General features: G+C 38.2%; 1 protein-coding gene across 1 annotated transcript; it reads right to left on the bottom strand.

Annotated features, from left to right (window-relative positions):
- Positions 1-20,415: 20,415 nt before the first annotated feature.
- On the bottom strand, positions 20,416-21,704 carry LOC107764436 (F-box/FBD/LRR-repeat protein At1g13570-like). The gene is made up of 4 exons (XM_016582999.1): positions 21,465-21,704; positions 20,919-21,374; positions 20,699-20,824; positions 20,416-20,613 (listed from the first exon to the last, which is right to left on the bottom strand). The coding sequence occupies exons 1-4, from the start codon at positions 21,702-21,704 to the stop codon at positions 20,416-20,418; spliced, it is 1,020 nt and encodes a 339-aa protein (XP_016438485.1).
- Between the last annotated feature and the right edge of the window lie 5,124 nt (positions 21,705-26,828).

Raw genomic sequence — 26,828 nt, 5'->3', positions numbered from 1 at the left:
ATATTAATTTGTTGAAAAGACCTAACCGGGCTTATGTTTGGTTGAAGCCCTTTATTGGGCCACTCGGGAAGGAGAAGTTAGAGTCTCATTCTAGAAAATAACATCATGCATTCTGCCCTTCGAATATACTCTCTTTATTTTTACTTCTCTCTTTTCTTTCCCATATATGTTTTCTTGAATTTCTTTTATTTTTAGATAAATATTTCCGGCACAGAGTTGATGAAGGGAATTGCTCGAAATGAGCAGCACGCAGGTGATTTATCTTTGGGAGTGGATAACTTAAAGGAGCAATTTACTAGTCTCGAATTGGAGAAAAAGGAATCAGAAAAGGAGAAAGAGATGCTTCAGCAGCAGCTTAAATAGTAACTGCCGAACTAGCAGTCGCGAAAGCTGAAGCAAGGCAATTAGAGAAGAAGATTACAAAGATGGAAGCCAATTGTTACACTCCATATTTTTTTTACATAAAAGTACGTCGTAAGTCGGTTGATGTAAGCTCAAAAGGAATGAAATCCCTCTACAAGAATAAGGAAGGTTTATCGAAGTCTTAAGTAAGTTAAGTTGAATGAGACTTGGAAAAAACAAATGAGATAATGGATACATAAAATATGGCCGCTTGCTTACCGGGATACTTGTTTGAGCTACTTGCTTATTCGTCCTACTAGCTTGAGCTACTTAACACATGTTGTGACTATTAAATGAGGGTAAGATACGTGTTTAAGTGAATAAGGGTAGCATGTGACATCTATTAATTAACCAAGCAAGTGACAAGTAGGTGTGTCACCTACTTGCTAAAAGGGAAGGCCCAAATTAGTCCACCTAAATGGACATGTGTAGGTTAGCCAAGAGGGTCCTTTTAGGGGCTGAATCAAGTCACATATCCTCATAATATCCAAGTAGTAGAAACATAAAGAGATCCACGAAATTCTCTCCCAAATTGACCTACTCCAAACTCTCAAGAAGTTGTTGATAATCTTCTTCTTCTTTCAATTCAAGTTAAAGGGTAATCTCCAATCTTAAAGGATCTGATGTGAAGCAAGTTAATGTCCATCAAGGGCAATATACTACCATTATTTCATCCCTACAAGATCTGATATAGGTAAGAAAATCCTCCCTCCTTCATATATTTGAGTTTATCTAAGTTCTAGCTAGTATGTCTGGTGAAGGACCTGTGAAGTAGGGGCTGGAAATTGAGTTGAAGTTGTTGTGGTGTTATGGACTGTTTGGAGTAGTTTCATATTATTATATGACTGTCACATAAGAGTATTGTCTTAGACATGTTGTGTTTAATCTTATTTTGTACCTTAACTAAGTTGTGGGAGTAAGAATTGATGAAGTAATAATCTGAAAATCAGTTTTGAGTTGTTGTAATTTGTGGACTGTTAGGAGATCATTTTTATGTGGTGTTGTGGCTTAAAAATCAGTATGTATAACTTGAGTGTATTCAAGTGTATTCAAGTTCTAGCTAAGTTATAGGGATGGAAAAGCGCAAAGTAGCACTTGGTTATTGTATGTGATTGTGTGGACTATTTTGGTGATGTATTGCGATGGATATAAGGTTGGATATTATGTGCTCATATAACTATGCATGGTATGATATTTACATGCATATGCATGACATTATAAAGTTTCACGATTCATAGAGATATTCAGACTTACATGTTGAGTTCTTCACAACATGTTTCTTTCATGCCTTACATCCTCGGTACTTTATTTGTACTGACGTCCCTTTTGCCTGGGCATGCTGCGTTTTATGCCCACAGATCTCGATAGACAGGTTGACAGTCCTCCTTGTAGGCTATCAGCTCAGCGGAAGGTGTTGGTGCACTCCACTTTCTCCGGAGTTGCCTATTTGGTAAGTATGATTTAGACATGTATTGATTGGTATGGCGGGGCCCTGTCCAGACCTTTATGATGTTTATGTACTCTTAGAGGCTTGTAGACATATGTCATGTATATGGATACTTGTATGGCTTTATCAGCCTATGTTTTGAGTGTATAAGTAATCATGTCGGCCTTATAGGCCCATATGTCACGTGTATAAGTTTCTATATATTGTTAGGTCGTCCTATGTCTAGTCTTCCCTTATGTTTTATACCAGTTATCTCATGATGGCCCTTCTAGCCCATTTACCTATGATGGTGTGATAAGAAAGATATGTTACGTTGGTACTCGGTTGAGTAAGGCACCGGGTGCCCGTCGCGGCCCTCCGATTTGGGTCGTGACACAAACTTTGTTGAGCAGCACTCCAAAGCCACTAAAGATGTTCGAAAGAACTGGTTCAAGAGTTTACCCAGACCCAAGAAGATCTTTGCATCTCTTCAGATAAGGTTAAATTCATTGAGTCTACTCTGGAGCCTTTGAAGATCTCCTATGATGCTAATGAAGTACAGAAAGTGTCACGACCCAAACCGATGGGCCATGACGAGTGCCCGAGTCCTACTTGTTGAACACCCCTAAGCATGTGTCTAAGATATAAACATGAATTGAGGGTAGGTCATGAATAACATCTTTCAATAAACTGCTGAATCACGTGAATAACATACGTGAGGAAAACATGTCTAAAAGACATATATACATATACATGCGGAATACGGTAGGGCGAGCCAACAAGGCTGCTATAGACAACTATATATCCAACACTAGAAGCCGACAAGGACACATACTATCCAACTATACATGACTGTCTACAGACCTTTAATAGAGTGTATAACTGTATAAAGAATGGGACTAGGCCCCGTCGTACCCATATCTACATACAAAAAAGGGGGACCGTTGGCCTGCCTACCCGCACCTGCGGGCATGAAACGTAGCGTCCCCAGGCAAAAAGGGACGTCAATATGAATAAAGTACCGAGTATGTAATGTCACGAAAATCAGTACATAAAAGACATAAATGAAACATGGAGTAAAGGAATCCGCCCATAAGTCTAAATAACTTTGTGAATCCTGAAATATTTATAAAGTCATGCATGTGTGTATAAATGTCGTATCATGCATAGGTATATGTGTACATAACATCATCCAGCCTCTGAGGGCATCCCGTCATATCACCTCGGCCTCTATGGGCGAAATCATCACGTATACCAACTGATCAGGTGGTGGTGCATATATAACACCGTAACCTTTTCCCATATCCCATATATGTATAATATAAGCGTATATAATGCTATCTGGTCATGGGTCAATGTACATGTCTAAATGAATGAAATGCATAAGAAGTAAGTTAATAAGATTTCTCGGAATGTCATAAAATCAATATATCTTCGGATAAACTTTTATCAACTATGTATTTTTCTGAGATCCATGAACAGAAGATATAATAATAAGACACATGGGAATTCAAGAACATGGGCACCCCTAGTGCTTCTACGAATAGAGACATTTAAGAAAGTTGTGCGTTTGCTCGTTTTGTTTGTATCATATGGATTATGCCAAAAGGAAAGAAGGGATAACCTTAACATTTCTGAGTGGATTCTCTTGACAATTCTTCTAACACATATCAATTGCGACAAAACATGTAATGGCAGATCGAAGTAGGAAAAAAGTTCGTATGATATTCTTGAGAAAGATTGTACTGTACTCCTTTAGAATCGCAAATCTCACGCTGCTATCGTATTATGAAGTTTCATATGAATTGTTTGAGCTCCATCTGTTACTTAGCAAACCTCACATCACACCTTAATGAGATAAGAAGATCTCTTATAATTATGGGTTTGTGGGCTCCACTTTTGTAAGAATTATTTTGCCAAAATCCCCCTAAACATGCCACCTAGCCATATAGCCCAAGAGTCACCATTTGATTTTGGGTCGCTAATTTCACTTGCTGCAACGTGGGGATAGTGTCTCCATTAAGTTTTATCCACAAATTCTAATTACATGTTAATCTCCCACTAAAAATCCATAATTAACTAATTATATATATAATTAAGAATTATCTCAAATTACTTAAAATACTAATCACTTTTAACATACTTTATATACCTTACTTCCATGGTCATATGGTATCTTATATGGCACTAATCCATAAATACCGGGTATTATAGCTTGTACCGTATTTTATCCCAAATTGACAAACTTCAACGAATACTCATTCTTTGATTTGTTTACCCTCTAATCTTCACGACACTCACTTATCACTTGTTAAAAATAACATAATACTTATAACCTAAAAAATAATCTCATTCCCGAGCTTACGTCGATTAACTTACGGCGAAACTTTAACGTACGAAATGCAGGATGTAACATCCTTCCCCCCTTAGAAACATTCGTCTTCAAATGTTTAACTCCACGAGATCTATATAAGTTTTTGGCAGAGTCGCCTTTGTAACAGTATTACTACCAACCCTTCCTGTAGAAAACTCAATAATTCAATACCGTGGCTACAATCATCATTAAGGACAATAGCCTCAAACGACCAATGACAATAACTAACACATGAATCCATACACGCACCTTAAGGCTATGATGTCTCAGTCGGATCCTCCTCTGGAAGAGGAAACAAGTGAGGATACCTAGACTTCATATGTTCTTCGGCTTCCCGAGTCATTTCTTCCACATTATTGTTTCTCCAAAGTACTTTCACCGAAGCTACGTCTTCAGTCCTCAATCTCTGAACCTGTCTATCTAGTATAGCAATGGGAGTTTCCTCATATTATAGATGCTCTGTGAACTGAACATCGTCAACTGACACGACTCTGGAAGGATCTCCGATACATTTATGGAGCATAAACACATAAAAGACTGGATGTACAGACTCCAAGTCAGAAGGCAACTCTAACTCATATGCTACCTGGCCTACATTGCGTATGATCTTATATGGTCCAATGTACCGAAGGCTAAGTTCTCCTTTCTTACCGAACCTCATAGCACATTTCATCGGTGATAGCTATAGGAATACCCAGTCGTCAACCTGAAACTCCAAGTCTCGTCATCGATTATCCGCATAAGACTTCTGACGGCTTTAAGCTGCTAATAGCCTTTCCTGTATAAGCTTAATCTTCTCGATTGCATGTTGTACCAACTCTGGTCCTACTAGCTTAGTTTCCCCAACATCGAACCATCCTATAGGCGACCTACACTTCCGTTCATAAAGAGCTTCATATGGAGCTATCTGAATACTGGAATGAGAGCTATTATTATACGCGAACTCAATAAGTGGCAGATGATTATCCCAGCTACCCTTGAAGTCTATCACATAAGCCCGTAACATATCCTCCAGTGTTTGAATAGTACGCTCAGCATGTCCGTCTGTCTGGGAATGAAATAATGTACTAAGACTTACCTGAGTACCCTATCCTTTTTGGAAGGACCTCCAGAATTTGGTTGTAAACTGAGCTCCTCTATCCGAGATAATAGATACAGGGACACCATAAAGTCGTACGATCTCCTTAATGTAAATCATTGCATAATCCTCTACGGAATATATAGTCCAAATAGGCAGAAAATGGGCTGATTTTGTAAGTCTATCAACAATCACCCATATAGAATCGAACTTACGCTGGGTACGAGGTAAGCCTATGACGAAATCCATATTAATTACTTCCCACATCCAAGTTGGAATCTCAATTGCCTGCAATAATCCACCGGGTTTTTGATGTTCAATCTTAACCTGCTGACAGTTAGGGCACTGAGCAATAAACTCCGCTATATCCTTTTTCATTCTGTCCCACCGATATATTTCCCTGATATCATGATACATCTTTGTTGCTCCTGGATGGACAGAATAACGAGAATAGTGAGTCTCTCCCATAACCTGCCGGCGCAGCCCTGCAATATTAGGGACACATAATCATCATCGATATCTAAGGACTCCATCTCCTGTAATCTCAAATGGTGTCTTCTCCTTTTTAGGGGTTGTATCCCTGTAATGAGCTCACACTGGATCCTCGTACTAGCATTCCTTCACTTCAGTTACTAAAGAGGATGTTGCCGTGTCCTGAATAGTAACTCCGGTATCACCTGAGTCCAGTAATCAAACTCCAAGACTAGCTAGCTGATGAATCTCATGGGCTATCCCACACTTCTCTGGTTGTAAATATGACAGGCTACCCATAGGTCTACGGCTGAGGGAATCATCTACTACATTCGCCTTCCCCGGATGGTATAAAATATCAATGCCACAGTCTTTCAGTAGCTCCAACCATCTCCTTTGGCGTAAATTCAATTCCTTTTGATTGAGGATATACTGAAGGCTCTTATGATCCATATAGATATCAACATGAATGCCATACAAGTAGTGCCTCCACATCTTTAGTGCATGAATCACCGCGGCTAACTCAAAATCATGGGTCGGGTGATTCTTCTCGTGCTTTCTTAGTTATCTAGAAGAATAAGCTACAACCTTACCATGCTGCATTAGTACACAACCCAATCCAACGCTCGAAGCGTCACAATAGATAGCATAACCATCGGTTCCCTCTGGGAGTGTTATAACCGGTGCTGAAGTTAGTCTATCCTTCAATGCCTGGAAACTCCGTTCGCAAGCATCGGTCCACTGAAACTTAGCTCCCTTATGAGTCAACTTTGTCAACTTTACTGAAAGAGAAGAAAATCCCTCTATAAATCTCCTGTAATAAACTGCCAAACCGAGAAAGCTATGAACCTCCGTCAGTGTCGTATGTGTAGGCCAAGTCTTTACTGCCTCAATCTTTTGTGTATCAACCCGGATACCTTCACCTGAAATAATATGCCCAAGGAAAGCTACATAATTCACCAGAATTCACATTTAGAGAATTTTGCATACAACTTCCCTTTTTGTAGAACTCTGAGCACAATACGCAAATGATCTGCATGCTCTGTCTCTGAACGATAATAAACCAATTTATCATCGATAAATACAATCACGAATAGATCTAGAAAGGGTATAAACACACGGTCCATCAAGTCCATGAATACTTATGGGGCATTGGTCAAACCGAATGACATAACACGAAACTCAAAGTGCCCGTATCTGGTCCTGGATGTTGTCTTCGGAATATCTTTCTCCTTAACCCTTACCTGATGGTACCAGGACCTCAAGTCTATCTTCGAGAAACACTTGGCACCATGCAACTGATCAAATAGATCATCAATCCTCGGGAGCGAATACTTATTCTTGATCGTTACCTTATTCAACTGTCTATAATCAATACACATCCACAAGGAACCATCTTTCATCCTTATAAATAACATAGGTGCTCCCCACGGTGAGGTACTAAATCTGTTAAAGCCTTTTTCAAGCAAGTCCCTTAGTTATTCCTTCAACACTCTCATCTCTGCAGGTGCCATTCTATAGGGAGGAATAGATATTGGCTGAGTATCTGGTAATATTTCAATAGGAAACTCAATTTCTTGCTCGGGCGGAAGACCCGGAAGCTCATCGGGAAAAACATCGAAAAACTCGTTAACCACAGGGATAGATTGAATGGTTGGTGACTCTACTTTCACACCCTAAACCTATACCAAGTGATAAATATAGCCCTTTCTAATCATCTTCCCTACCTTGAGATAGGAAATAAACCTACCTCTCCGCGATTCCGTATTACTTTTCCACTCCAAAACAGGCTCCCTTGGAAACTGGAATCGAACCATCTTTGATCTACAATCAACGTTGACATAACAAGAAGACAACCAATCCATACCTAGTATAATATCAAATTCTACCATATCTAACTCAATTAAGTCTGCTACTGTAGATCGACTATGAAGTACTACTGTACAATCTCTATATACTCGCCTAGCTATTACTGGATCCCCAACAGGTGTGGACACCTCAAAAGGTTTAACCAACTCAAGTTCTATTCCAAACTTACTAGAAACCAACGAGGTAATATATGATAGGGTGGAACCTAGGTCAATTAATGCATATACATCATATGTGGAGACTGATAATATACCTGTAATAACATCAGGTGACAACTCCTGATCCTGTCGACCTGCTAATGCATAAATGCAGTTCCGAGGACTGCTCGAGCTAGATGCTCTACCTCTGCCTCTACCATGACTGATTGGTGCTTGTGAACCTTTCCTAGGGGGCGTACTGATGATGACGAACCAACTACAGATCCGGCTTGCTAAACTATGCTTGTACCACCTCTCGTCGGACAATCTCTCATAACGTGGCCTAGATAACCACAAGTATAACAAACACCCAACCCCATACGGCACTGCCCGACATGCTGCTTACCACACTGAGCACATCGTGGCAAGGGCGGCCTCATCTGACTTGACTCACCCCTATACTAAGAACTTGAGGCCTTGAATATGTGGAACGATCAAATATGTGGAATGATCAAATCTCCTATCGACAAACTGAAGGGGTGCGCTAGTCGATAGCTGGTATGGATACCTCGGGTATTATTATCTCTGACCACCTCGAAACTCACCAGAAGGACCCAAATATCTTGCTCTCTTACTCTGGCCCCTATCATGCTCACGATCGGCCCTTTGCTTCTACTTACGCTCTTCTACTCCCTGAGCGTATGCCTGAATATGAGAAATATCTATGCCTGGCTAAAGTGAGACCGATATACAGTCGTTAAGCAGGTGCGGCTCCAATCCCATCATGAACTGGTGAACCCGATCCTCCATCTTAGATACAATAGTGGGAGCATACCTAGCCAACGAATCAAACTGAAGACTGTACTCCCGAACAGTCATATTACCCTGCCGAAAGGTCAAGAACCTATCAACTCTGGCCAGTCTAAGCTCTGGTTGCAGATAATGACGAAGAAAAGCCTCTGTAAACTCCTGCCATAACGCTGGAGGGGCATCCTCACCTCTGGACAACTCCCAAGACTTGTACCAATTAACTACAACATTATGAAGTCTATAGGAAGCTAGCTCAACTGACTCAGTCGCAGTGGCCTTCATTACCCTCAAAGTCCTCTGCATCCTATCGATAAATACCTGAGGGTCCTTGTTTAAATCTGCTCCATTGAATACTGGAGGGTCCAAATTAATGAAATCACGAACCCTCGCACTGATGGCCCTATCTGCATGACCAATACCTACCTCCTGACGCCAAGCCTATGCGGCTACTAATCGAGTTAATAGCTGAATAGCATCTCTGATCTCCTGACCCGGTGCATCTGGCTGAGGAGCTGGTTGTACAGGGGCAGGCGCTGGAGGTGGTGCCCCTCGGAGCTCCTTTGGAGAGGGCGGGGTATGTGAAGTCTAAGATGGAATATCACTATGAGACTCTCCCCGAGCCCTAGTAACTCGTGGTGCTCGATTAGTAATCTCATCAGCCACGGACTTGCCCTTCTGGGCGGCAGTAGCCTTCTTAGGCATCGCTGAAAACATAACACATCGTTAGGAAAATAAATTCTTATATCGCACGATCTAAGATAGGAAGGGAGGATAACATCCTATATGTCCCATAGCCTCCTGTTTATAAATTTGGTGCACAACACTCATAAACAAGACTTTACTAGACATGGTCTGTAGACAACCCTAGGACAGAACTGCTCTGATAACACTTGTATCACGACCCAAACCGATGGGCCTTGACAAGTGCACGAGTCCTACCTGTCAAACACCCCTAAGCATGCGTCTAAGATATAAACATGAATTGAGGGTAGGTCATGAATAACATCTATCAATGAACTGCTGAATCACGTGAATAACATACGTGAGGAAAACATGTCCAAAAGACATATATACATATACATGCGGAATACGGTAGGGCGAGCCGACAAGGCTGCTATAGACAACTATATATCCAAAACTGGAAGCCGACAAGGCCACATACTATCCAACTATACATGACTGTCTACAGACCTCTAATAGAGTGTACAACTATATATAGGATGGGACTGGGCCCCGTCGTACCCATATCTACATACAAAAATAGCGTACCAAAACTATTAACAACTCCGGATTAAGTGGAGCACACCAACTCTCGCTGATCAAGGATCCTAAAAAGGAGGATCGTTGGCCTGCTTACCTGCACCTGCGGCATGAAACGCATCATCTCCAGGCAAAAGGAACGTCAGTACGAATAATGTACCGAGTATGTAATGTCACAAAAATCAGTACATAAAAGACATAAATGAAACACGGAGTAAAGGAATGCGCCCGTAAGTCTAAATAACTTTGTGAATCCTAAAATATTTATAAAATCATGTATGTGCGTATAAATGTCGTATCATGCATAGGTATATGTGTACATAACATCATCCAGTCTCTGAGGGTATCCCGCCATATCATCTTAACCTCTGTGGGCGAAATCATCACTTATACCAACTGATCAGGTGGTGGTGCATATATAACGCAGTAACCTTTTTCCCATATCCCATATATGTATAATATACGCGTATATAACGCCATCTGGTCATGGGTCAATGTACATGTATAAATGAATGAAATACATAAGAAGTAAGTTAATAAGATTTCTCGGAATGTCATAAAATCAATATGTCTTTGGATAAACTTTTATCAACTATGTATTTTTCTGTGACTCATGAATAGAAGATATAATAATAAGACACATGGGAATTCAAGAACATAAGCACCCCTAATGCTTCTATGAATAGAGACATTTATGAAAGTTGTGCGTTTGCTCGTTTAGTTTATATCATGTGGATTATGCCAAAAGGAAAGAAAGGATAGCCTTAACATACCTGAGCTGATTCTCTTGACAATTTCTCTAACACACGTAAATTGCGATAAAATACGTAACGGCGGATCGAAGTAGGGAAAAAGTCCATATGATATTCTTGAGAAAGATTGTACCGTACTCCCTTAGAATCGCAAATCTCACGCTGTTATCGTATTATGAAGTTTCATATGAATTGTTTGAGCTCCATCCGTTACTTAGCAAACCTCACATCACACCTTAACGAGATAAGAAGATCTCTTATAATTGTAGGTTTGTGGGCCCCACTTTTGTAAGGATGTTTTTGCCAAAATCTCCCTAAACATGTCACCTAGCCATATAGGCCAAGAGTCACCATTTGATTTTGGATCCCTAATTTCACTTGCTACCACGTGGGTATAGTGTCTCCACTAAGTTTTATCCACAAATTCTAATTACATGTTAATCTCCCACTAAAAATTCATAATTAACCAATTATCCACATAATTAAGAATTATCTCAAATTACTTAAAATACTAATCACTTTTAACATACTTTATATACCTTACTATCATGGTCATGTGGTACCTTGTATGGTACTAGTCCATAAATACCGGGTATTATATCTTGGACCGTATTTTATCCCAAATTGACGAACTTCAACAAATACTCATTCTTTGATTTGTTTACCCTCTAATCTTTATGGCACTCACTTATCACTTGTTAGAAATAACATAAATACTTATAACCTCAAAAATAATCTTATTCCCGAGCTTATGTCGATTAACTTATGGCAAAACTTTAACATACGAAATGCGGGATATAACAGAAAGAAAGCTTGAGAGCTAGTTGACCAACTAGAGAGGGAGTACGAGGCTGTAGAGGATAAACTGACTTTGGACTTAAGCTAGGCCTATCTCCACACCCGCTTCGAAACTTTGACTGAAGTTAGCCGAGAAGGTTTTGACCTCGAAGCTGAACTTGCGAAGGCTAAAGAGGTCACTGAAGCGACTCAACCGTGCCAAAGCTTTTTCACCCTCGAGGATGAAAGTTCCAGGGGTGATATAAGTAAAGAAGACGGGGAGAAAAATCTTCGGCCTTCAACTTCAAGTCCCTTAGTTGATCCTTCTTCTGCTGATAACCCTGCTAGCCAAGATGCTCTTTCGGATCCTTAGCTTTTATTATAGCTGAAGTTTTTGTTAGTCTTTTGAAGACGTTTCTTATATCAACTTTTCGCATAGTTTATATATGTTTCATTTTTGCTCATTTAATTTCTCGAGTCTTTTATCGCATTATCTCAGTCTGAATTCTAATGCATATTTTTATTTCTCTAAACTTGTAACCCTGATCGGAGAAGTCAACCAATCTATGCATGAAATGTAGAGTAAATTTTTGTTTCAATTTTTTTTTTATATTATCTTCTAGATTTAAGCGCATTCTCTCTCAAAAAAAAAAAAAAAGTTACTGCTCTATAACCTCCTAGACTTACCACCATTTTTGAACTAACACAACCTTTGCATCTTGGTCTTCCCACACCATTAAACTCGTTCTCATCTGCGACTAGTGGCAAGAAATTTGACTGAAAAAGCGTTAACTTATTGGCAGTGGACCCAATTGGAAAATGGTCTTCCATTGTTTTGGCAAAATCACATCTCCCTCTCTCCCTCTCTTTGATCCTTATAGCTATCTCATTCATTATTTTATAATATACGTAACTAAATAAAATGTCTTGTATATACTTTATGTGTATTATACCAAATATATGAGTTGTACATATTCGGTACAATACATGCAAATAAAGAAAATACATGTTATGTAAGTTTATATGTATAGATTGCACACAAATATATGAATTGTATATATATGGTATAATACATGCAAATAAACAAAATACATCATATATATGTTTTATATGTATATTTTATCAAATATATGAATTGTGTATATACAATATAATATATGCAAATAATAAACAAACTATTCATATATATTGTTTATACATACATTATACTTGATATACATGACTAATATATGGTTTATTGACCAAATATATATTATGGTAAAATAATATGTATAATATCCAAATTTGAATTCAAAAAAAGAAAAGAAAAAAGAAAGTAAGAATTTTGCCAAAATAAATAGGAGGTAAGAAAGAAAGACAGTAGTAAATGGACGGACTAAAAAATTTTAAGAAAGAAAGACAGTAGAAAAGAAAAAAGAATTTTGCAAAACCAAATTTAAAAAGCTGCTAAAATAAGCATGAACTCACGATTTACTACTTTTTTTTTTGGGGGGGGGGGGGGGGATAATATCTATAAACAACTGTATCCGTGCGTCTTTTGGGAGATTAGCCGAGGAAAAAGAGGGTTTACGCTATGTAATTAAGGAATTAGTGCTAAACATTTGCTATAATTTTTAAAAAGGTATATAGTTTTGCAAAGATCCCATTTTACCGATAAGTGACTTTCTGTTATAAATAAAAAATTGTTTATTAATGATACTGTAATAACCCAAAAAAATTTAAAAGACTTTGGGCCCATGGGTTGTCCGACGCCGAGAAAGGACTTTAGCCTTAGGAACAAATGAGGGGAAAGTGCACAGTTAGCCACTAATAAGATATGTATTTACTTTTAAATTACTGTTTAAAATGTTTTTAGTCTTTAGCCACTACTTTAATAAACTTTACCCGTCCGGACGAAAATACCCTTCTCTCATAAAGTTCAGGACCAAGTGTCCTTAACTTATGAGCTTGTTACTGTAAGTTCAGGACTAGTTGTCCTTAATTTATGAGCTTGTAAGTCTAAGTTTAGGACAACTTGTCCTTAACTTTTGAACTTGTACCTCTAAGATTCAGGACTACATGTCCTTAACTTTTGAACTTGGAACTCAAAGTTCAGGACTACCTGTCCTTAATTTCTGTGCTTGTAACTCTAAGTTAAGGACTACCTGTCCTTAATTTCTGAACTTTCAACTCTAAGTTCAGGACCAAGTGTCCTTAACTTATGAGCTTGTTACTGTAAGTTCAGGACTAGCTGTCCTTAATTTATGAGTTTGTAAGTCTAAGTTAAGGACTACATGTCCTTAGTTTTTGAGCTTGTAACTCTAAGTTCAAGACTACATATCCTTAACTTTCGAACTTATAACTCTAAGTTCATGACTACTGTCACGACCCGAAATTTTTCACCGACGGGACCGTGATGGCGCCTAACATTTCATTTGCTAGGCAAGCCAACGTTAGAAAATCGTTAAACCAATTCCTTATTTTCATTCAATAAATAACAATAATTAACTAAGATGAAATATAAGAGGTGCGAAATTTTATAAAACTGTATTAATTACTACCACTCGGATCTGGAGTCACAATTCACGAGCATTCTATAATTTACTACAAGTATTAATCTGGAAGATATACAACTGTCAGAATGAAAGAAAACAACAGTGACATAAAAAGTAGATGGGGACTTCAAGGTCTGTGAACGCCGACAGATCTACCTACAGTCTCCGGACAGCGGACCAATAGCAAAATCTCGATCAACCTTAGCCGGTATCAAAGTCTGCACAGAAAGTGCAGAGTGCAGCATCAGTACAACCAACCCCATGTACTGGTAAGTGTCGAGTCTAACTTCGGCGAAGTAGTGACGAGGCTAGGACAAGACACCCACATATAGCCTGAACAGTATAATCATGCTAGTGGCAACAACAGTAAATAAAAAAATAACGCAGAAATAATGGGAAGGGAACATAAAGTGGGGAAATACAACATAAAGAGTGAGAATAATGAAAAGACAGAATTAAACTGGAAATCCTTAAACGAATTGAGCAATTAAAACAGTAAGAAAAACTGCACGGCATCACCCTTCGTGCTTTTACTCTCAACCTCGCCAAATAATAAATAATACTATACGGCATCACCCTTCGTGCTTTTATTCTCTTCCTCACAATATAATTAATTCATGCACGATATCACATTTCGTGCTTTACACTCTTCCTCACCATATAAATAAATCACGCACGACATCACCCTTCGTGCTTTACACTCTTCCTCACAATAGAAATAAATCATGCACGGCATCACCCTTCGTGCTTTAAACTCTTTCTCACAATTCACAGAATCAATAACAACGGATAGAGAGAAGTTTCACAAAGAAATCAATATTTCATCAATGATTACTTTCACAATTTAACATCTCAACCTCGAATTAATATTCACAATTTTATCAACCTTGGTGGAACCGGATATAAGTCTCCCAGCATTTTAATAACAACAATACGCATGGATAACAAGATTTAAGACTACAAATTTGCAAGAATGGAATTTCACTCGCATGCTATGACTCGACCACAACGCATAGATGCTAGTCACCTCAACTATACATCGTATTCAACAATAAAACACGTAGCAAATACTCACACAATACCTATTCCCTCAAGCCAAAGTTAGACACGACACTTACCTCGCTCCGAAGGCCACTTAATTCTCAATCACAGCTTTTTCTTTGGAATTTACCTCCAAATCACTCGTATCTATTCAAAATGACTCAATAATATCAAACATTGCTAAAGGAATCAACTTTAATGAATAATTACAGATTTTCCAAATTTTTCTCCAAAAAGTGGAAAAATCGACCTCGGGCCCGCTTGGTCAAAACCAGAGGTTCGGGCCAAAATCCATTTACCCATTCACCCCCGAGCCCGAATATGTAATTAGTTTTGGAATCCGACCTCAAATTGGGGTCTAAATCCTCAAATTTTCGAAATTCCTAGTTTCTACCCTAACCCCTAATTCTACCATAATGGGTAATTGAAAAAAATGGTTTAGAATCACTTACCAACAATTTGGGGAAGAAATGGCTCTTGAAAAATCGCCTCTTACCGTTTGGTGTTTGAGAAAAATATATTTTTGGCTAAAATCCCGTTTTGGATTCTGTTAAGTACTGGGCAACAGTGTTCATCGCATTCGCGGGAGCACTGTCGCATTCGCGAAGGGTACTGGCTGTCAAGCCTTCGCGTTCGCGAGACCCAGCTCGCGTTCGCGATGGTTACTCCTCCTGGCCTTCGCATTCGCGAGGCATTGCTTGCGTTCGTGATGAAGGAACGGCTGACTCCCCCTCCCCAATGCCTAACACTACGCGTTTGCGATGGGCTTGTCGCGTTCGCGAAGGATAACACTCCCATCGCTTCGCGTTCACGACCAAGCCTTCGCATTCGCGAAGAAGAAATCCTTGCCTCATCAGTTTACTCTTCGCGTTCGCGGGAGGATCTTCGCGAACGCGAAGAAGGACATGCCAGAACCCAGACTCTGCAGAAAAAACCAGATTTTCAAAGTCCAAAATATCTCGTGGCCTATCCGAAATTCACCCGAGCCCTCGGGGCTCCAAACCAAACATGCACATAAGTCTAAAAATATCATACGAACTTGTTCGAGCGATCAAATCGCCAAAATAACACCTAGAACTACGAATTTAGCACCAAATCAAATGAAATTCTCAAGAACACTTTAAAATTTCTATTTTCTCAACTAGACATCCGAATCACGTCAAATCAACTCCGTTTCTCACCAAATTTCACAGACAGGTCTTAAATATTATAACGAACCTGTACCGGGTTCCGAAACCAAAATACGGATCCGATACTAACAATGCCAAATATCAATCAATTCTTAAAAACAAATAATTTCCAAATTTTTAATTTTTATCAAAAATTCATAACTCAAGCTAGGGACCTACGAATTCGATTCCGAGCATACGCGCAGGTCCCATTATTCGATACGGACCTACCGGGACCGTCAAAGCATGGATCCGGGCCCGTTTACCAAAAATATTGATCGAAGTCAACTAAATTCAATTTTTAAGGCGAAAATTCTTATTTTTATTAGTTTTCAACATCAAAGCTTTCCGGAAACATGCCCGGACTGCGCACACAAATCTAGGATGGTAAAAATGAGATTTTTAAGGCTTAAGAGCACAAATTCGAGTTCTAAAACATAAGATGACATTTTGGGTCATCACATTCTCCACCTCTAAAACAACCGTTTATCCTCGAACGGACATTGAAAAGTACCTGGGCTGGTGAAAAGGTGGGGATATCTACTCTGCATATCGGACTCGGACTCCCAAGTAGCTGCCTCAATAGGCCAACCTTTCCACTGCACTTGAACTGAAGGGTAACTCTTTGATCTCAACTGGCGAACTTGTCGGTCTAGAATTGCCACCGGCTCTTCCTCATAAGTCAAATCCTTGTCCAACTGGACAGAGGTGAAATCTAACATGTGGGACGGGTCACCATGATATTTCCGGAGCTTAGACATATGGAATACCGGATGAACTGAGGATAACCCTGGAGGCAATGCAAGTCTATAAGCTACCTCCCCCACTCTCTCGAGGATCACAAATGGCCCGATATACCTAGGGCTCAACTTGCCCTTCTTCCCAAATCTCATAACACCCTTCATGGGCGATACCCAAAGCAATATACTTTCTCCAAGCACGAATGCAATATCACGAACTTTGCGGTCGGCATAACTCTTTAGCCTAGACTGAGCTGTGCGAAGTCGATCCTGAATAATCTTGACCTTATTCAAGGCATCTTGCACCAAATCGGTACCCAATAACCGAGCCTCTCCCGGTTCAAACCAGCCAACTGGCGAACGGCATCGCCTTCCGTATAATGCCTCATATGGAGCCATCTGAATGCTTGACTAGTAGCTGTTATTATAGGCAAACTGATCCCAAGATCTGAATAGTACGCTCGGACTGCCCGTCCGTCTGAGGATGGAATGTTGTGCTCAACTCAACCCGCGTACCCAACTCACGCTGTACTGCCCTCTAAAAGTGCGAGGTAAACTGCGTACCTCGATCTAAAATAATAGACACGGGCACCCCGTGAAGGCGGACAATCTCACGAATGTAAATTTCAGCTAACCTTTCTGAAGAATAGGTAGTTGCCACTTGAATGAAATGTGCTGACTTGGTCAACCTATCCACAATGACCCAAAACTGCATCAAATTTTCTCTGAGTCCGTGGGAGTCCAACAATAAAATCCATAGTGATACGCTCCCATTTCCATTCAGGAATTTCTAGCTTCTGAAGCAACCTACCAGGTCTCTGATGCTCGTACTTAACTTGCTGACAATTCAGACACCGAACTACATATGCAACTATATCCTTTTTCATTCTCCTCCACCAATAATGTTGCCGCAAATCATGATACATTTTGGCGATACCTGGATGAATAGAATACCTAGAACTGTGTGCTTCTTTAAGAATTAATTCATGAAGCTCATCCACATTAGGCACACAAATACGACCCTGCATTCGCAGAACTCCATCTCCCCCCCACAGCAACCTGTTTGGCTTCACCATGCCGCACCGTGACCTTAAGGACAAGTAAACGAGGATCATCATACTACCTCTCTCTGATGCGCTCATATAAAGAAGACCGAGCGACTGTGTAAGCTAGAACTCGACTAGGTTCTGAAACATCTAACCTCATGAATTAGTTAGCCAAAGTCTGAACATGTGCAGCTAATGGCCTCTCACCAACCGGAATATACGCAAGACTGCCCATACTCACAGCCTTTCTACTCAAAGCATCGGCCACCACATTTGCCTTTCCGGGGTGATACAAAATGGTGATATCATAGTCTTTCAACAATTCCAACCATCTTCTCTGCCTCAAATTAAGATCTTTTTGTTTGAACAGGTACTGAAGGCAACGATGATTAGTAAATACCTCACACGAGACACCGTAGAGGTAATGCCTCCAAATCTTCAGCACATGAACAATGGCTGCCAGTTCTAAGTCATGAACAGGATAATTCTTCTTGTGAACTTTCAATTGCCGCGACGCATATGCAATTACCTTGCCATCTTGCATTAATACTGCACCAAGCCCAATGTGAGAGGCGTCATAATATACCGTATACGATCCTGAACCTGTGGGTAATACCAACACTAGCGTTGTAGTCAAAGCGGTCTTGAGCTTCTGAAAGCTCAACTCACACTCGTCTGACCATCTAAATGGGGCACCCTTCTGGGTCAATCTGGTCTTAATAGTTGTTCATAATCAATTACAGAATCGTCAATTAACTTCATGTTAACAAAAATCTCATTTCAAACCTTCACAATACTAATAACGAGATGCGAGACATGAAGGCCTCATAATTATTTACCCGAATTAACGAATCACATTTAACGCCACCTGGGCGGGCACCTACCTCGTAGGTTACAACTCAATATTACAACACGAATTTGGCAAGTATGCATAGAGAATTTCATACAAATATTTTTAAATAAGCCTAGCAGGCATGACTCCCTATTAGTACTATCGTACAAATTTATTTTTCACAAGGGAAAATTTAAACACAAGAATTTTTATCATAAGGATATCGTCCTTATATAACTTCCACCGTAGCTCATATCCCGGTTTAAACATATCAATTTATTTTAAAAATACGAGGACCTCGGCCTCAGCTCTGAATCACAAGTAATATGCACATCTCGCCAATCGAAACTTTCTATTTTATCCTTTTAAATAACTTCCGTTAAACAAAATCACAACACATAATGAACCCCACACCGGTAGGGCATATAATTCACAATTTATAAATAATTATCCGGAAATACATCAAAACATACCGAAATAAGTACCAGAAAGGCACCTTTAGCCTCACAGATCTTATTAGAGTCCATCATGGAATGATAGGTGTAGTTATCTTATTAGAGCCTCACAGAGCTCGAAGGTTATTGAGTTCATCAATCCTGAAGCTTTGTCCTTTCAACTGATTTACATCTACTTTCTTGGAACCATTCTTGATCCGACTCAACTATCAGTAGTATAAAAAAAATTAGTAAGATTTGCATCTCTATACTCGGAAATAGAGTAACAGCTCATGAATTCAACAACTCACCAGAAGTTAAGGACCAAGTGCCCTTAACTTATGAGCTTGTTACTGTAAGTTCAGGACTAGCTGTCCTTAATTTATGAGCTTGTAAGTCTAAGTTAATGACTACCTATCCTTACTTTTTGAGCTTGTAACTCTAAGTTCAGGACTACATGTCCTTAACTTTTGAACTTGTAACTCTAAGTTCAGGACTACATATCCTTATTTTTTGAATGAGACATTTGAACTTTTGACAAAGGGTCAATTTTTACCCAAAAAGAACCTTAGGAATGTAATGCATATTATTAATCTTGTTACATTCCAAATATTACGGGACTTGATCTTGAACGTGTGTGTGTGTTCCAGAAAATATAAATAGCATTATTGCAGAGATTGGTGTCGCTATCTAATAGCTACAACTCCAATTCACCTTGTAATAAAGTTCTGGAGAGAGAAGTGAGAGTTCTGAACTTTTGATAAAGGGTTTTGATAAACCGAGAGAGGAGCGAGGGTTTGGGAAGAAAAGAAATTGAAGAAAAGGTAAAAATATCTTTTCATATTAATTTTAATTGAGTAGTGGCTATTTTTGCTCAACATTGGAATTGATGGATAAAAAATAAATACTACCTTAAATAGTGGCTACCACACGCCATTTTTACAACAAATGAAAATAATAAAAGAAGGAAAGAAAAGAGAATATTAAATAAAATCTTATATTGTTATAAAAATAAAGACTACAAAGTAAATGAAGTAGAGAAATGTATAAAATAAAGACTACAAAGTAAATGAAGTAGAGAAATGTATAAAATAAAGACTACAAAGTGTATGAATTGTTTTGACTCCCTATTTATAGAAGAAATGAAGCTGATTCAATGCTCATGCCTTTGACATATTACTTGTGTAAGAGTTGGCCGAGAATAGGCGCAGACGCCAATGATCTTAGAAATTTTAGTTGCCTGCCTTTCACTAACTTCTTCATCTACGTTACGTTAATGATCATCTTCTCGAGAATAGGCACAGAAGTCAGTACTAACCTTACAAACAACAATTCCACTCTTGAACCATGGAATCTATGTATTCCCAGAGCTCGAAGGTTTTTGAGTTCATCAATCCTGAAGCCTTGTCCTTTCAACTGATTTACATCTATTTTTCTGGAACCATTCTTGATCCGACTCAACTATCAGTAGTATAAAGAAAAATTAGTAAGATTTGCATCTCTATACTCGGAAATAGAGTAACAACTCATGAATTCAACAACTCACCAAAAGGTTAAGTAACTTCAAATTGGGAGAACTTCTAAGGATGCATAGAAGGGAACAAATTTGATCTTCATCATTAAAATCGAAACCATAAAATTCGAGATTGGCTACATCACCAGAAGCTAAAAACTAGACGACAAAAAAACCAAAATAAGAATGTTAATAGTTACAACTATGTATGGGGTCATTCTAAGCTATGCAAAGATATCAATTTCCATCTTACCTTGAGGGAGCATCCGTCCAAGATAAGTGCTCTAACTTCATACAAGCTGCTGAGAAGTTTTACTAAGTTCATTGCTTCATTCTGTCTGTTTTGTGAAACTTCTTCTTGTGGTATAACTGCAAAAAGTTTTACCTTCCGACAGTCCTTGAAAGTAATCCATTTAATTGTATTCAAGTGATGAACACCACTACACTGTACAAACATCAGATCCAGAAGGTTTGGAATAGAGAGGAAAGAAGTTGCAACGTCTAATTCAAAGGCGACTCCATCTAATTTAAGGCTTTTGAGCTTGTGGAAACCTCCAAAACTGCAAGGCGGTCTGAAAATGCAGCTTGACAGACTCAATTGTTCAAGTTCCATATCGTACACATAGGAAGGCAACTTATAAGGAGCATTCTGGTTTCCTGGATTCTGGAGGGTGAGCTCCACAAGACCATTTCTTGACAAATGTAGCATCTATAGATCAATAATTGAGTGCTCAGAAAGATTTATTATTGAAAGATCAAGGAGAAATGTCTTAATGGGTCCACAGTGATGCAATAGTACTCTATTAATGATGTCTGTTGTGCTTGATTGCTTTCCCTTTATGCAGAAGTCCGCAGAAATTGTGAGCTTTGGATTTGAAGCCCAAATATGTCTCCACTTACTGGACAAGACACTATTTCTTGCGACATCCTCAATAGTCATGTGCTCCTGAATTTGTTTTATGACATTAATAGGAAGATCTGTAATCCCATCGAGTTTGTCCCTTCCATCTTCAAGTCTTTTATAGCTCTTTGTCATCATGATTGTAAGTTCTGACCATTTGAACCAACAAAAATAAGTGAAGGTTGCATAGAAAATGCTTCACACATGCTGCATATGTAAATCCAACTTTATTTTCTAGTCAAGAAAGTAACGTCATAGTTTTAAAAAGTTTGTATAAGATCAATCCAGACTCACGCTTATCTTGATAATCAGATTCCAGAATCAATATGAGAGCAAAGCTCGTCAGGCAGGTTGTTTGAGATTTCAAAACACTTTTATACAAGGTAGATAAATATTGTATAATAATGTATAAGAATTTATTTGCAAAGGAATGTTGGCTATGTGGATGTAAACTAAAAATATGGCGATGTGAGTGCAATGTGTTGTGTTGGGATGTATACTTTTGAAAAGTTCTTATTAATTAGCTGCTAAAATTCAAATGATGAGTACGAAGAAATAGAATTCCTCCATAAGAGGCTGCCTAGTTGCATGTGAGAGTCAATAACAAGACTTTTTATGTGAAGTCAGACCTTCCTATACCAGGGTAAGTTACCCTATATAGCATGTCATCATAAAAGTAAAGTTTTTTTTGGAACCGATTTTTTCTGTTATATTTTAGCTCTCTTTAACAGTTTTTTACCTATAACAATAGGAACCATCTTTATAAGAGTATGCTCTTTTTAAAACTACCGGTCTGTAAAAACTATTTATTTGGGTAATAAAACCGCCATCTTCATAGAAATAAAATCTCTAAAATTTCCAATCATAAATCTAGAGATTTGACCAAATATTTTAAAATTTTAAAGCATCACTTATGATAAAGAATATTACATGAATACATATTTCTATTATTAAAGATTTCATACCCTTGAAAGAGATGTGCACATATATTTCAATTTAAAATTTTATTGAGATTTTAAGTTTAAATAATTTTCTTATCTTTTATAACGTCAAATATTTTTTAATTATTTCGGAAATCTTTAGTCTATTACGGCTAAATAATATTTAAACATCAAATATTATTATAAGTGTATAACAGACAATCGCTACAAAAGCCAAAAAGAAAAAAATTGAAACAAACGAAATTGTTATTGAGAAGTAAGATGGTATATATGGATATTTCTTAACTTGTAATCCTAATCAGAGAGATCAACTAATCCATGCAAGAAATAAATTTTGGAAGGAGTAAACTGTTGGTTTAATTAAATTATATATGACTCAGAGTTGAGAGAAGAAAAAATAACAACTATAACATCCTTATCGAAAAAGAAAGGAACTAACCTCACAACGGCGAGTGAGAGGGGTTTCCGGAGGAGCGAATGCTGAATAGGACTTAGGCAGAAAGAGAGAGGCGAGCATAAAAATCTCCATAATAAATATTACTACTCTATAATTAGTAGCCTCATAAAAATGATAATTAATATATTAAATTGGGAAAATACATAGATAGACACTCAAAGTTGGCATCAATTGTCAGTCAGACACTTCAGCTTAATGTAACGATCCGACCGATTATTTTGAGTATTACAGCCCCGTTCCTCCATCTACTATTTATTTTGTGTTCAATTATTATTATATGACTTATCGGAAAAGTTTCAGAATGAATTGGAATATTTAGTTTCAAGATTTAAAACTTAAGTTGAAATAATTGACCGGATGATGAATTATGTGTAAACACCCCCTTAATGGAATTTTCATGGTTCTAATAGCTGTGTATGGTGATCTCGGACTTAGGAGTGCGTCCGAATATTTATTTTGAAGTCCGTAGTTAAATTTGGCTTGAAATGGCGAAAATAAGAAATTGAAAAATTGAAAGTTTGACCGGAAGTTGACTTTTTGATATCGGGGTTGGAATCCGATTCTGGAAATTTGAATAAGTCTATTATGTCATTTATGACTTGTGTGCAAAATTTGGAGTGAATCGGACTTGATGTGATAGGTTTCAACATCGAATGTAGAAGTTGGAGTTCGATAGTTTCATTAAACTTCAATTGGAGTGTGATTCGTGTTTTTATTATTGTTTGATATGATTTGAGGCATCGACTAAGTTTGTATGATATTTTAGGACTTGTTGGTATTGGTTGAGGTCCCGAGGGCCTCTGGTGGATATCGGATGGTTAACGGAATTTAATTTGGATATTTCTAGAATATTTTGACGTCATTTCTTCAAGAATAAGTGGTATCACATTAAGCAAATGAGCTCCAAATTCAGTTTTGATTGAAGCTGTCACGGCCCAAACCAATGGGCCACGACGGGCACCCAGAACCTTACTCAACCAAGTACTAACGTAACGTATATTTCGTATGACGACCCAACATGATATAGAATTTTATGCACGTGACTACGGGCCTATAAGGGCGACATGATCATTTGTACATTCAAAACATAGGCCGACAAGGCCATACAATCTTTCATATACATGACATATGTCTACAAGCCTCTAAGAGTACATAAACGTCATAAGGCCGGGACAGGGCCCCGACATACCAATCAATACATGTCCAATGCATACTGACCAAATAGGCAACTCCGGAGCAAATGGAGCGCACCAACATCTTCCGCTGAGCTGATAGCCGACTTGGAGGACTCTCGACCTATCTATCGGGACTTGCAGGCATAAAACGCAACGTCCCCAGACAAAAGGGACATCAGTACAAATAATGTACCAAGTATGTAAGGAATGAGAATTAGTAAATAATAGATATGAGAAACATGGAGTAAAAGACTTAACATGTATATCTGAATAGATCTGTGAATCATTTAATATTATAATGTCATGCATATGCGTATAAATATCATACCATGTATGAGTATATGCATTCATAACATCATCAAGCCTCTGAGGGCATCCCATCATATCATCTCGACCACTGTGGGCAAATCATCAATGTATACCAGTTGATCAGGTGGTGGTGCGTATATAACGCCGTAACCTTTTCCCATATCCCATATACATATAATATACGCGTATATAACGCCATCTGGTCATGGGTCAATGTACATGTATAAATGCATGAAATCCATAAGAAATACATTAATAAGATCAATGAACCTTTCAGATAAACTTTATCAAATACGTATTTTTCTAATACCCATGTACAGAAGATATAATAATAATTTGCATGGGGAATCAAGAACGTAGGCATCTCTAATACTTCTATGAATAGAGTCATTTATAAAAATTGTGCATTTACTCATTTTGTTTGTATCGTATTGATCATCCCAAAAAAAAGAAGGGATAGCCTTAACATACCTGGACTGATTCTCTTGACAATTCCTCTAACACATGTCTATTGCGATGAACACGTAACGACAGATCGAATTAGGGAAATATTCATATGATATTCTCGAGAAAGATTTTACCGTACTCCCATAAAATCGCAAAAAGCTCGTTGCTATAACATTACGTAGTATAATTTCGTATGAAGATTTCTTGGTTGGAGATCCGTTACATTTGTAGATGTAGAACACCTCCATTTTGGTGAATTTGATCATAATTTTGGATGGTTTTTCTTCTGAAGCAAATCACGTTTTACATTCCATATATTTGTGAATATGAGACTTTTATGGCTTAGCCAAGATTCCTTCTAATGGTTCCATAACTTTTTCCTATTCTGTAAGTTATAATTGTTATCAAAAAGTATTTAAAGAATGACAAAATTTTGAGAATGTGAAATCAAAGTGATTGGGAAAGCATAAGAACAATGGTCTTGGTTTGTAAGGAAATCTTTACGTCTCTCATGTAAAGATTTGTGAATCTTGGTTCTTAATGCTAATTACAATAAGCTTTTCTTTGTTTGCAGCTTCGCTTATCAAATAAAGAACTAAACCAAGGTTGTTATCCAATGGCTCTTACGTGTAAACAAGGCAATTTATGTCTCATGACTCATCATGCCCATTTGTGCCACTTTGGCTTGGCTTAATGCCATGTGGCAGCCCCTAAAAGGATCATTATCCACTTAATCCTTACTTAATACCACAATTACCCATATAATTAATTAATTATCCACATAATTAAGAATTATCTTATTTTTCTTAAAATATTACTCACTTTTAATACACTTTATACACCTTACTATCATGGCCATGTGGTACCTTGTATGGTACTAGTCCATAAATACCGGGTATTTTAGCTCGGGCCGTATTTTATCCCAAAATATCAAACTTCGACGAAATTCATTTTCTTCGATTTGCCTTCCCTCTCACCTTCACAGATTTACTCGTCACTTGTTTGAAATAGTATAATGCTTATAATCTCAAAATAATCCCATTCCCGAACTTACACCGATTAACTTACAACGAAACTTTAACATACGAAAATGCGGGATGTAATGTCTCATTTCCGATCTTCCATCAATTTACTTATGGCGTACTTTCATGTACGAAAATATGGGGTGTAACATCATTCCTCTCTTTGGAACATTTGTCCTCGATTGTTGACTGATGCACTTATCATTCTCATAACCCATAGCTCTTGCGAATACTTTAATACTCTCCTTGCTATTTAGGCAACCGCTCTGTGAATAAATCCAAATGCCATGGCATTCCTCCCTTTAGGCCTCTTTCTCACACCATGACTCGTGGTCGGAATCATTCCAATCTTGTAACTATTGCTATCTTTTATCATGCAGCCTATACGACTCTGATTTTGTAAGTGCGCCTATGTGACTCTTCTCTCCTTTTTCCTCCAGTTTTTTAGCCAATCCCTAGGCCTCATTTTGTGAACATTTACAGAGCTTAATAAGATGTCCCTCTGGGCATCTATAAGTACAATGAAATTCTTCGCTCGATACTTTATTGAACTTATGAATATTGCTATATCTTATTTCATAGCATCCCAATGTGGCTCACCTCACATGGGTATTTTAATTCCGTACAATTCATGAAATCCTCTTTAAGTCATTACTCAATCGAAGGCCCAAACGTCATCCTTTATCTATCATAAATACACTCTCATTCCACTACCAGGGCAGCATTCCATCTCTTCTAAATGCTACTAGTCTTAGACTCTTTTGAGTTCATTCAAGCTATACTAAGCTTTCTATAACTTAGAGAAACCATAAGCTCTCTTGTTTTTATGGGCTTAATCCCGAGGTCCATTCTCGTCACTTTCGCACTTGCCTTTTCTTATCCTTCCTCCTATCTTCCTAAAACCTTGTCGC

The sequence above is a fragment of the Nicotiana tabacum genome, chromosome 12 (assembly GCF_000715075.1).
Source record: "Nicotiana tabacum cultivar K326 chromosome 12, ASM71507v2, whole genome shotgun sequence".
Taxonomy (NCBI): domain Eukaryota; kingdom Viridiplantae; phylum Streptophyta; class Magnoliopsida; order Solanales; family Solanaceae; genus Nicotiana; species Nicotiana tabacum.
This window is presented reverse-complemented; position numbering and strand designations above follow the sequence as displayed.

Coding starts and splice junctions, on each gene's coding strand:
- LOC107764436 (XM_016582999.1), bottom strand. CDS start 21,704: ATGATGACAAAGAGCTATAAAAGACTTGAAGATGGAAGGGACAAACTC. Junction 20,825..20,918: donor TGGACGGATGCTCCCTCAAG/GTAAGATGGAAA, acceptor TTTGTCGTCTAG/TTTTTAGCTTCTGGTGATGT. Junction 20,614..20,698: donor TGAAGTTACTTAACCTTTTG/GTGAGTTGTTGA, acceptor TACTACTGATAG/TTGAGTCGGATCAAGAATGG.